General features: G+C 42.4%; 2 protein-coding genes across 2 annotated transcripts in view; both read right to left on the bottom strand.

Moving 5' to 3' along the window:
• PTPN9 (protein tyrosine phosphatase non-receptor type 9) overlaps positions 1–12,943 on the bottom strand; it is an 80,012-nt gene that overhangs the window by 55,364 nt on the left and 11,705 nt on the right. The window lies entirely within an intron of this gene.
• Positions 15–12,095, bottom strand: LOC309960497 (protein preY, mitochondrial-like; the record flags this gene model as incomplete). The annotated part of the gene is made up of 2 exons (XM_082837331.1): positions 15–369; positions 12,087–12,095. The coding sequence occupies 2 exons, from the start codon at positions 12,093–12,095 to the stop codon at positions 34–36; spliced, it is 345 nt and encodes a 114-aa protein (XP_082693457.1). The 3' UTR covers positions 15–33.

Below are 12,943 nucleotides of genomic sequence, written 5' to 3' on the forward strand. Positions count from 1 at the left end.
TTAGTTGTGTGTGCTGTTATTTTTAAGTATGATCTAATGCTGCTCCATTTCTTCTTGCTTCTTATTTTGATGTGTCATCCTGGCTGCCTGTGGTATCATATTAGGAATCCCATCAATAATTGGATAGGCTATTCCTAACTCTTCGTTAACCAATTCATTTGTCGATGCTTCATATCTGAGCAGCTTCTTGGAGAGCGGGCACACCAGGAACTCCAGCAGCGCTGGGTCGAAGGCGCGGGGAGGTTTCCTTGTCCTCTCGCTCTTGTCTGTGGACAACATGTGCAGATACCTCTGGGCGACCGCAGATGGCTGTGTACGTGTCCCCCACAGCGCTGAGGCGAGCCGGCCGCACACTCCGCTCAGCACTTTCTGGCCAACAACAAATCTTTTTAAAAGAGTGCCTTGAAGGATGAATAGAAATTTGCCAGGAAGAGACAAGAATTCTCTTTAGAGAAAACAAAATGTGTAAAGGCAGAGTCATGAAAGAACAGGGATTACTGGGGGATACAGTGTAGCCAGTGTGTCCAGTGTATATGACAGAGAATGGTGGGATATGAGCTGACATGGAGGCTGAGCCACACAGGAAAGGCCCATGATCCTATACACATGAAGGACTCAACAGAGACTTTTTTTTTTTCTGGCTGTGTTGGGTCTTCGTTTCTGCACGCGGGCTTTCTCTAGTTGCAACGAGCAGGGGCTACTCTTCGTTGCGGTACAGGGTCTTCTCATTGCGGTGGCATCCCTTTGTTGCGGAGCACAGGCTCTAGGCACGTAGGCTTCAGTAGTGCAGCGTGTGGGCTCAGCAGTTGTGGCACACGGGCTTAGATGCTCCGCGGCATGTGGGATCTTCCCGGACCAGGGCTCAAACCCATGTCCCCTGCACTGGCAGGCAGATTCTTAACCACTGCACCACCAGGGAAGTCCCTTAACAGAGATTTTTAAGAGAAGGTATGAAATACATTTAGTCTTCCTCTCCCAGCTAAAAATGACTCTGCCAGCAGTGGGGAAGCCAGACTAGAAGGAAAAAATCTAGCAGCAGGGAGGGAAGTTCCTAGCACTGTGCCTGGCATTAATAAATATCTCTAATAATATCTAATAAATATGTATGAATGAATAATGAACAACAGAACTCTAAAGAACATTAACATTTAGAGGGCAGAGGAGGAAAAACCAAGGAACTTTTAAGATTCACTTTTAGAAGTACTAGTGACCACTGAGCATCAAAGAAATGTGAATGAAAAAACAAGAGTTGTCAAATATCCCCTACACACACACACACAAAAATACCTACAGGCTCAGATGGTTTTTATGCCATATTCTATTAAACCTTCATGGTCCAGATAACTCTGATGTTGTAGAAAGAGTAGTTTAACAGAGGACAAATACATCATAACCAAAGAGGGCTTATCCTAGGAATGAAAAGACAGTTTAACCTAGGGACATCTACCAACACAATTTTCTATATTACCAGATACTAAAGAAGAAAACGTATATAACCGTCTCAACAGATGCTGAAAATGCACTGAATAAAATTCAACACCCATTATGATTTTGTTTAAAAATGAGCAAACTAGGGACCTTCCCTGGTGGCGCAGTGGTTAAGAATCCACCTGCCAATGCAGGGGACACAGGTTCAATCCCTAGTCCGGGAAGATCCCACTTACTGTGGAACAACTGGGCCCATGCGCCACAACTACTGAGCCTGTGCTCTAGAGCCTACAAACCACAACTACTGAGCCCACGTGCCACAACTACTGAAGCCCGCGCGCCTAGAGCCTGTGCTCCACAACAAGAGAAGCCGCCGCAATGAGAAGCCCTCAAGGAAGAGTTGCACCTCAAGGAAGAGTTGCCTCCACCGGCTACAACCAGAGAATAGCCCGCGCGCAGCAAGGAAAACCCAAAGCACCCAAAAATAAAAAAGAATAAATAATAATTTTTAAAAGAATGCTGAGTCCAGATAACCATGAAGGAAGGCTTAACACCATCCTCCTGATGAAACCACATGGGACTGGTTCTGAAATTCGAGACTCTTCCATCTATTACATCAAGCATTGTGCAAGAACCAAAAAGAATGAAAGCTAACTGCTATTAAAGGATTAACATAACAATGGGAACTGAATAGCAGGAAACCCAAAATAGGACTGACCAAGTGAAACTTCCCATAAGAGTCCAAAGCTTCAAGCAATACTGAAGGGCCGGAGCTAATTCAGCCATTAAACATGAAAAGCTCCTCAGTGTTAATAACTTCCTACCAGGGGAAGTGAAGTCCTAGGGTTTATCAGCACTCCACCAGCCAAGTGTGAAGACCCCAGACCAGGAATAGCTGTTCTCCAATACCTGGGGAGCAAAAAATGTTCTATTCTTTTCAAAGTGCTATTTCTATCTCCCTTGGCTCATGGTTCCCTTCATAAGTAGAGAGCATTGATCACATATTACAGTAAAGGCAATTCAATCCATTCATTTTTTAGAGCAAGACTTTGCCCCTCCCAGTTCACACAGGCCAAAGAGTGTGGTCCAGCAAGAAACAGCAAAGGTAGCAACCATTTGTGAAGCATTTTGACATGCACCAGAGGAAGAACTGTACATACATCATACTCAACAGCCTTGGCACACTGAGCATTATTAACCACATAAAGAAATCAAAGCATACAGAGTCTAAGCAAACTGCCCAAGGTCACTCAACTAATAAATGGCATAGCTGAGGTTTTGAGGTTTGAATTCAAAACTTTTCAAATTCCAGTCTTCCCACTCACTAAGTGGCCTTGAGAAATACAGGATACACATCATTCATCTCATCAGCAGATATGTTATCTGACATATATATTATGACATATATACTAAGTCGTGTCTTTGTCTATGCACAAAATTACTCTGGAAGGATATACAAGAAACTGGTAACGTTGGTTGCCTCAGAGAACTAGGTGGCTGAGAGACATGGCAAGAAGGAGAATATTTACCAAATTCTCCTCTGTACCTTTTTAAGTTTAAATCATGTGACTATATTATCCACCCCCAAAATAAAATGTACCAATTTTATATAGTCTTTAAAATATATATATAATAAGGACATCTGAACATAATGTTTAAAAAAGTACTTTAGGGAATTCCTTGGCAGTCCAGTGGTTAGGACTCAGTGCTTTCACTGCTGGGGCCCAGGTTCAATCCCTGGTCGGGGAACTAAGATCCCACAAGCCACGTGACGGGGGTGGCGGGGTACTTTAAACTATGCCACCAAATGATGAGTCTGTTGATACTCTACAGTCTTCCTATCAAGACCAAAGATAATGAGTTAGGGAGCTCTACAAAGGGGTAAAGGATTATAGCTGCTTTTAGGAGCTTTAGCACTAAACAGGGGATGCTCCAAGGCCCTTGCAGTGGGGCAATTGTGCCACACTCGCTTTCCTGCTGGAGGTTTTTTGCCAACAGCATGTTTACTAAACATAAGCTGGCATCTCTATTCTCAGGCTTAAATACCACTCTCCAGACAAAGGTTATCAAAGAGGATGAAGAACTCCCAGAGACAATGGAGGAAATAATTCAACAAGAAAATAAGGAAGTAAACATTTCTAAATTGTCACAGGAGAAAATTCATGTCAAGAGGCTGAGGGGCAGAAGAATATAACACAGAATAGAAACATAGAAAAAAACAGAAATCTGGAGAATAAACAGGAAGCTCCTCACCATCAGCAAGTGCAAAGTCATCCAGCTTCCCAGAAGGAGACAGGGGTTGGGGGGAGTGGCGGGGGGAGGGTGCATAATTGGTCACTCCCTATAAGGAAGAACCCAAAGGCAGCTTGCCAGCTGCTACCCATTCCAGCTGGTTAATAAGGGCGTGAACCACACAACCAGAAGAACCCTGGAAAGTCTTTCTAGGGAAAAAAAATCTAAAGGATTTGGAGAACCTAGGGGTGGGGGAGGCCTTTAGTAACAATTTTTCTCTCTGCTTCCAATTGATGGCTGAGACTTCAGAAAGAAAGGAGGAATGTTTATGACTGTCAATAAATTGGAGTTGACCTTCCAGATCCTGCTGGAACATTCTTCTCCTTCCCTTCCTCCCAACCCTGGCTTACTCCTATTCGCCCTTTAGATCAGTCTAAATCCCACTTCTTCATCCGGAAGTTTTTACTGTCTTCCACCCAGGCACACAGTGTTATAAAAGCTTATGTTATTGTCTACCTGCTCCCATTAGCCTATAAGTTTAGAGAGGTGCAAGAGCCAAGTCTTCCATGCTCACAAATGCATACTCAGCACCAAGCACAGCATATGGCTCCATACTGATGAGTAAATATACGAATGATGATGGGCTCTCAGCCTGCTAAAAGAGTGTTGTTGACAGGGAGTAGGAAGAACATGTTTGTCTGAATACTTGCCAATCTGATTATGAGAGCTTAAAATTGAAAATAAAGAGAGAAAAATTCCCAGATAAAACTGGGAAAGAACATCAGGAATGACATAAGAAAAGCAATGGGAGAGGTAACTATTAAGCCACAAAAGAAAATATCTGAAAATTAAGTTGCCAATATCTTAACTGAAGACATCTAGGGAATTCCCTGGTGGTCCAGTGGTTAGGTCTCTGCACTTCCATTGCAGGGGGCACAGACGGGTTCGATCCCTGGTTGGGGAACTAAGATCCTGCAAGCCACACAGCACAGCCAAAAAATAAATAAATAAGATAAAATAAAAAGGACTGAAGGAAAGAGAAAAAGCAAAGGAATAAAGGAAGTTTATTATTTTTTTTAAAAAGACATCTATAATAGAGATATCCAAAATCAGTTAAAGTTCATGACTTTTATGAAATAAATAAGACATGGTCCCTATCCACAAAAATCTGAGTTTAATGAATTTGTGAATGCCGTATGCCAATGATGGGCAAATCTCATTCAAATCTTAAAGGGGGAAGTGGGATGGCAGTGTGTCTCAAAATGATATTCCCAGTAGAAATCTATAAACCACACTAAAGAATTTCTGAATGAGGATAAAAGAGAGTAATGGACATGATACAGCTGCTGGAGTACACTTCAGCCTGCTCGATAATGGAGAATATAGATTAGTTTCTTGGTTCAGATCCCCAAATTGGCCTGGTAATGATGATGTTAGAGATAGGAAACTTCAGGTACCTCATCATTAGTTGGATATCAAATTTATCTTAAAAGGGGGTAGGGACTGAAAATCTAATAAAATCTTGCTGACAGTTTCATTCTAAAAGGATGAGGGGGGACTTCCCTGGTGGTCCAGTGGTAAAAAATCTGTCTAACAACGAGGGGGAAGTGGGTTCGATCCCTGGTCAGGGAACTAAGATCCCATATGCCGCAGGGCAACTAAAGCCTGCGCACCACAACTACTGAGCTCGCACGCCTCAACTAGAGAGCCTGCATGCCGCAAACTACAGAGCCCACGCACTCTGGAACCCGCGCCGCAAGTACAGAGCCCACGTGCCCTGGAGCTTGCACATCACAACTATAGAAGAGAAAACCTGCACGCCACAACTAGAGAGAAGCCCACGCACCGCAACGAAAAATCCTGCATGCCTCAACGAAGATCCTGCATGCCTCAACTAAGACCTGATGCAGTCAAAAATAAATTAAATAAGTAAATAAATAATCTAAAAAAATAAAAGGATGGGGGAACTACTATACTGGCCTTAATTCAGATCAAGAACATAAACTAGTTGAAAAACTGAAAGGGTCTCAAAGAGAAAGTAACCATGTAATCTTTGAAAGTGTGATAACCAAGGAGCTTCTGGGTTGGTGAACACACAGAGATCTGGGGAGAGTGGCGCACCTGGGCCTGGAGAGGACATGGAAGTTCTGCACCCCTTCCCACATACCTTGCCCTATGCATCTCTTCCATCTGGCTGTTCCTCAGTTTTTGTAATATATGTAAATGTCAAATCACTGTGCTGTACCCCTGAAAATAACATAATATTGTATGTCAATTATACTTCAATAAAAAAGGAAAAAAAAAGAGAAAAAAGGTTGATAGCCAACAGCTGAGTGCTGTCAGAAGGCTGCCGTAAAGGGAGCAAGTCCTAGATGTGGCACCAGCAATCCTGTATTAAAGACCTAATTCTGCCACAGCTATGTGCCCTCAAGTCAGTCAAAATTTTTCACCCCATAATTTCCTCAACCAAAAAAGGATAATACCCGCCTACTTCACAGGATCCAATAACTGGCTATCTGGGAAGGCATTATGTAAACCTTACTACACATCAGTAAATAACACCAGACCGTTAACAAAATTAGCTATTAACAACAGAAAATATTTATTGGGTATTGAGCTCTAACCGCCAGACACTTAGTTTTACAGGGATGGTCAAGTCCTCTCAGTGGCCCTAGGAGGTGGATACTCTCATTATCCCCATATTACAGTTGAGAAAACTAAGATTTCCAACTGTTAAGTAACATGCCCAAGGCCCCCAAACAAAAAAATTGGTGGAACCTGACTCAGAATCCAGGTTTTCTGACTCTAGAAAGCTCACATTTTTATCCATTGTGCTTTATATTGCTTTCAAAATGTAGATTTCACAAAAGTAAATCTCATAATCTAAAACTCTAAAGAGAAGGCAGTTGTTGGTATTTTTTTAAAGAAATCCTCAAAAGCAAGATTCTGACAATAAATTGTGCAATTAATTATGAATTATACCAATTCAAATTTATTTTTTTTTTCTTTTTGGGGGGTGGGAGCAATCTGGCTTACACTTAAATTGGATATGATATAACCTATTGCTTTTTTTTTAATTGGGGTATAGTTGTTTTACAATGTTGTGTCAGTTTCTACTGTACACTGAAGTGGAGTAGAGTTCCCTGTGCTAGACAGCAGGCTCTTATTAGTTATCTATTTTATACATATTAGTGTATATATGTCAATCCCAATCTCTCAGTTCATCCCACTCCCTTCCTGCCAATTCAAATTTAAAATGAGAACAAGCTAAAGAAACCAGTAGTATGGTTGCATAGCATTCTCCAAGGAGTACAGATGTTAAAAGCACTCCCACAAACACACATATGTATAAAGGAAGAGGGCACAGTAAAAAAAATAATAATAATAATAGAGTGGTGGTTCTGACCTAAAGGAAAAGTGCTGGGAAAGTCACAGCCCAGAATGAGCCAAGGCCTGTAAACTAAAGATAACAAAAAGAGCTTTGTGAGAACTGTCTAGATCAACTCCTGCTTCTTTTATTTCTCTATCAAAAAGTACAACCTTCGGGCTTCCCTGGTGGCGCAGTGGTTGAGAGACTGCCTGCCGATGCAGGGGACACGGGTTCATGACCCGGTCCAGGAAGATCCCACGTGCCGCGGAGCGGCTGGGCCCGTGAGCCATGGCCGCTGAGCCTGCGCGTCCGGAGCCTGTGCTCCACAACGGGAGAGGCCACAACAGTGGGGGGCCCGCGTACCGCAAAAAAAAAAAAAAAAAATACAACCTCCAACCTGAAGAGGGGAAGAACAAGCCTTGTGGAAAGCAAGAGCTGAAGTTCAAAATAATAGAGCCCATAATTATTCCAAATCGGTTCAAGCCTCCAGACCTACAAAACCTGACAATCCTGGGAACTCCATAGGAACCTGATGAACATCTGCTATAGAACTTAAAAGACAAGAAAGGTGTCAAAGCCTGAGAATGAGCAAACATAGTCCTAACTTCAAGAGGGGGCATCTACCGAGGGCTACAAAAGTTCCCAGTCCCTGACAATTTTGACATCAATTCTTGGCAAACTGCACAACTGATCTTTCTTTCACATACATATACACCTAGCCCTGGCCAATAGATTCCTTTTTTAAAAAGGCGGGTTTTGAGGGAATTCCCCGGCGGTCCAGTGGTTAGGGGTCAGCACTTTCACTTCCAGGGCCCAGGTTCGATCCCTGGTCGGGGAACTAAGGTCCCGCAAGCTGAGTGGCGTGGCCAAAAAAAACCCAAAAACAAACAAAAAAAAGTGGGTTTTGAGCTTTTAGGAAGGGGAATACTGATCACCAGAAGTGATTTACTGAAAACAAGTCTTTCAAGAAAGAATACATTAGACTGAAAAGTAAAGGAATGTACTATATATACAGCAGTGCTACTCAAAGTGAAGTCTTACTTCAGCAGTCTTACTTTACAGTAGCAGTGGCATCAACCTAGGAAGTCAGAAATGCAGACCACAGGCCTCATCACAAACCTGTTTAATCAGAATCTGCATGTTAACAAGATCCCAGATGATTCCTGTGCATGATGAAGTTTGAAAATCACTGAAACACAGAACAGACCTACTTTCAGCAAGGCATTTGATGAGCATTTCATGGCATCTTTGTGGACAATAAGATATCCTTCTATTAATTTATGTATATTGGCCAGTCAAAATGTCAAGCAGCTGACTACTTACCTCATTTAATTCTCATAATAACCCTACAAAGTAGGCATTATTACCTGTAATTTGCAGATATTCACAGTAGCAAAGATTATAAACAGCACGATCTGCCAGGCACTGTTCCAAGGATTTCACATATATTAAGTTATTTAATCCTCATAACAATTCTTTATGGTAGGTACTAGTATCACGTACATTTTATATATGATGAAACTAAGGCAGAAAGAGATTAAGCTACTTACTCATAATCACAGAGAAATTTATGGTACAGTTCTTAACCACTCCTTCCTATGGCCAAGTGTGCTGCCACAGTGGGGCAGACGATACCCTGCGGGAAACAATACACAAACATACCCAAAGAATATTAAAAAAAAAAAAAAAAAGATTTTAAAGGAATTCCCTGAAAGGAGGGAGACAAATAGACTAATGTTTATTGAGAGCCTACAGTATGCTTGCCAGGCCATAAGTCAAGCACTCTGCATCCATGTTTTATTCAATCTTTCCAACAGCAGGTATTAAGACATTTTATATATGAAGAAATGGAGGCCGAGACAAGTTAAGGACCTTGCCAACTCACACTACTCGTGATGATACAACCAAGATTCCAAAACCAAGTCTGACTCTAAAGCTCACACTCTTTCCCTTGATTTGCTCTGCATCCATCCCTGGCCTGGTCCCATTGCTATAAATGACTTAGATAAGGCCACTGGGTCACGATGACAATGTAAGAGGAGAGATAAACTAAGAGAACAAATATATTGTAAAAGAGAACACAGATCTAAAAGATCAAAACAGAACAGAACAATGGGCTAGAATGGTACTCAAAGGTGAGGCTTTGGAGTCAGACAGACAAGGGTTTGAATACCAGGTTCTACCACTTATTGTTTAGAATGCAAGCAAGTTACTTCTTTGAGCCTTAATTTCTACACCTTTAAAATGGGAGTAATACCCCCATAGAATTGGTGTAAGAGGGGAGAAAACATAATATTTGTAAAGTTTTTGGCTCATAAAGCTCAACAAATAGTAATGAACATTAAATCTAACAAAATGATATTTAAGGATAAGTGCAAGAAAATCAATTGTAGAGGCACCAGATGAAATTTAACAGAAGCACATAAGAAATGACTTAGGGGGCTTCCCTGGTGGCGCAGTGGTTGAGAGTCCGCCTGCCGATGCAGGGGACACGGGTTCGTGCCCCAGTCTGGGAAAATCCCACATGCCATGGAGCGGCTAGGCCCGTGAGCCATGGCCGCTAAGCCTGCGCATCCGGAGCCTGTGCTCCGCAATGGGAGAGGCCACGACAGTGCGAGCCCTGCGTACCACAAAAAAAAAAAAAAAAAAAAAAAGAAAAAACTTAGGAATCTTAGCTGACTTGAATCTATGAGTCAACAGTTTACTAAAACTGCCAAAAATTATTTTGAATTTGGAGCACATTACAGAAGCACGGTGCCCAAAACAAGGGGCCTATCAGACTTCATTTGTAATACTGTCTTCAGTTCTGATGCTAAACTTTAAGGTCACTGGCAAATCAGAATCAGTCCAGGAAAAGATGAGAATGGTGAGATGCTTTGAAAACATAGTAGCTAGTTCCTTCTTTCCTGGTTCTATATTCCCTCCCACTCCACACAATGAAGCTACCTCTCACCTGCTTTGCTCCCTAATAACTAACACACCACCCCCCAATACCTCCTCCCCTCCATCTTCATCTCCCTCTTTCCCTCCCTCCCCCTCTCCTCTCCCTCTCCCACACGTCAAGCTCAATTTTGCCAATGTCAAATGGATCTGACAGGAGTGACTTGAGGACTTCTAGTCCAACACTTTAGGATTCAGCACGTCAGACCTGAGGCTAATCTGGCCCTGGCCTGCAGATTAGACCTGCTATTGCTAATCGACCCCAAATTTAACTGGCCCTCCTGTTTTCTTCCTGAGGCCAAGCCCAACTTATGCCTCAGGTGACCAAATCCTGAGTGTCACACATTCAGGAAACTGGGACCATGACCTAGAGCTTCATTACTCCCTCAAAGGCATACAGCTGGCTGGGAGATTGCAATTAGGCAACATCAGTCATTTCAGACCTCAGCCATCTCAAACTCACTGCATCAATACTTCCAAATCCAAGGAGGCCTCTCAGATAAACTAAAGGACAAACCTATTCATGCTCATAAAATAGTACAAGTAGATCAGCTTACTGTACCTCAGAGGCCATTTGCAAACCTACAAAGAATGAAGCCTGGAAAAGCTGCCTACAACCTGGCTGTCCTCACTGCAGTGCCCCATTTTCAACTCTGAACAGAACTGGGCTCAGCTCCCAGGCAGAACTCAGACAGTAAAATCTGGTAACTCCTAGGTCCAGATTCTAAGGGCAACTGACATTGGAGTAACACGAGCTTTCCTATGGACTGGCCTTGTCAAAGCTGGCAGGTTTTCTTGGCTGAGTCAGAACAGCCTGTGTCTTCTTTCATTCAATACTCCCTTGGAAGCCAAGCATCTCTCTAGGTAATGCCATCAGCAGTGGACATCAAGTGTCTCAATGCCTTATTTTGCAGACATCCTGGTTCCATTTCTATTTCTCAAGTAGATAAGGGCTCTGCTCTTTGTTATTATTTATTTATTTACTTATTTATTTTATTTATTTTTTGGCTGTGTTGGGTCTTCGTTGCTGCACACAGGCTTTCTCTAGTTGCAGTGAGTGGGGGCTACTCTTCATTGCGGTGCATGGGCTTCTCATTGAGGCAGCTTCTCTTGTTGCAGAGCACAGGCTCTAGGCACGCAGGCTTCAGTAGTTGTGGCGTGTGGGCTCAGTAGTTGTGACTCGTGGGCTCTAGAGTGCAGGCTCAGTAGTTGTGGCACAAGGGCTTAGTTGCTCCACAGCATGTGGGATTTTCCCGGACCAGGGCTCACACCCATGTCCCCTGCATTGGCAGGCGGATTCTTAACCACTGCACCACCAGGGAAGCCCTCTGCTCTTTCTTTGGATCAGAGAAATCATGGTAAATGCTAGTCTTTGAGAACCTTGCCTTACTGTTCCTCTCCCTTGGAACAGCACAGTTCTAGTACAGAATCAGATGATTCCTGCAGGTTTCATCCAGTTCAGACTAGCTCTAATACCTAGAGTTCCACGGCCAATTAGTAAATCCAGGCCTTCCCTTTCTGAAGTGAGCCTAAGTGTCTAAACTCACTTCCAGATGGTTTCCCGACAAGCACAACAGCACCCTGGTTATTCTCTGGACTACTAGTTCTCAAACTTGAACGTGCATTTGGAGACTTGTTAAAATGCATATTGTTGGACCTCACCTCTAGAGTTTCTGATTCAGTAGGTCTGGGATGCACTTGAATATGTGCACTTTTAACAAGCTCCGAGGGCATGCCCATGTTTCTGGTCTGGAGACTACACATTGAGAACCACTGCTCTAGATCAACAATATTTCAAGACATTCCCAGTATAGTTCTGGGACGGGGGACGGGGGGAGATGAGGACACTATACATATATGGGTTCGTTTGCATCATAACACTCAGTGCTTTGTCCTACACAGAAAACTCCTTTTTCTCCTACAGAGTAAACCTCAACTGGATCTCACAGGTGAAATATTCCAGAGTTCAAACAGATGACAATTCACATTCTAACAAATCATTAACATAGATACATCCTGTAACCAATAAATGGTACTTATGTAAGAGATTCTAGGCTCAAGATCAGCAGCCAGAGGAGAAATGGAAGTAACACCTATTCTCTTTCCTTTGACTCACCAGCCGCATTATTCACTAAATGAACTAAAACCCGTAAAGCACTCTGAATAGTGCTTAGCCATTATTTTTTTACTGTGGTAAAATATACAAAATACTTATAATTTTTACCATTCATAAGTATACAATTCAGTGGCATTAAATGCATTCACAAAGTTGGGTAACCATCACCACTATCTATACCCAAAACTTTTCCATCACCCTCAACAAAAACTGTGTACCCATCAAACAATAACTCCTCCTTTCCATCTCCTCCCAGCCCCTGGTATTCTACTCTCTGTCTCCATGAATTTGGCTATCTAGGTACCTCATACATTTGTCTTCTGTGTCTGGCTTACTTCAGTAATCCGAATGTTTTCAAGGCCCATCCATATTGTATCATATATCAAAATTTCATTCCTTTTTAAAGCTGAATAATATTCCATTGTATGTATATAGTACATTTTGCTTAGCTATGCATCTATCATTGGCCACTCGGGTTGCTATGACATGCATGTACATGTATGTATTTGAATGCCTGCTTTTAATTCTTTTATAACTTTGTTTTTTGTTTGTTTTTGGCTGCGCTGCATGGCATGCAGGATCTCAGCTCCCCGACCAGGGATCGAACCTGCGCCCCCAGAGTGGAAGTGTGGAGTCCTAACCACTGGACCGCCAGGGAATTCCCTGCTTTTAATTCTTTTGGATATATACCTACAAACAAAATTGCTGCGTCATATGGTAGTTCTATGTTTAATCTTTTGAGAAACCATCAGACTGTTTTCCACTGTGGCTGTACCATTTTACATTCCCACCAGCAATGCCAACATTTATTATTTTCTTTCTCTCTCTCTTTTTTTTAAAATTATAGCCATCCTAAT

This window comes from Leucopleurus acutus (assembly GCF_964270905.1).
Source record: "Leucopleurus acutus genome assembly, chromosome: 1".
Lineage (NCBI taxonomy): Eukaryota > Metazoa > Chordata > Mammalia > Artiodactyla > Delphinidae > Leucopleurus > Leucopleurus acutus.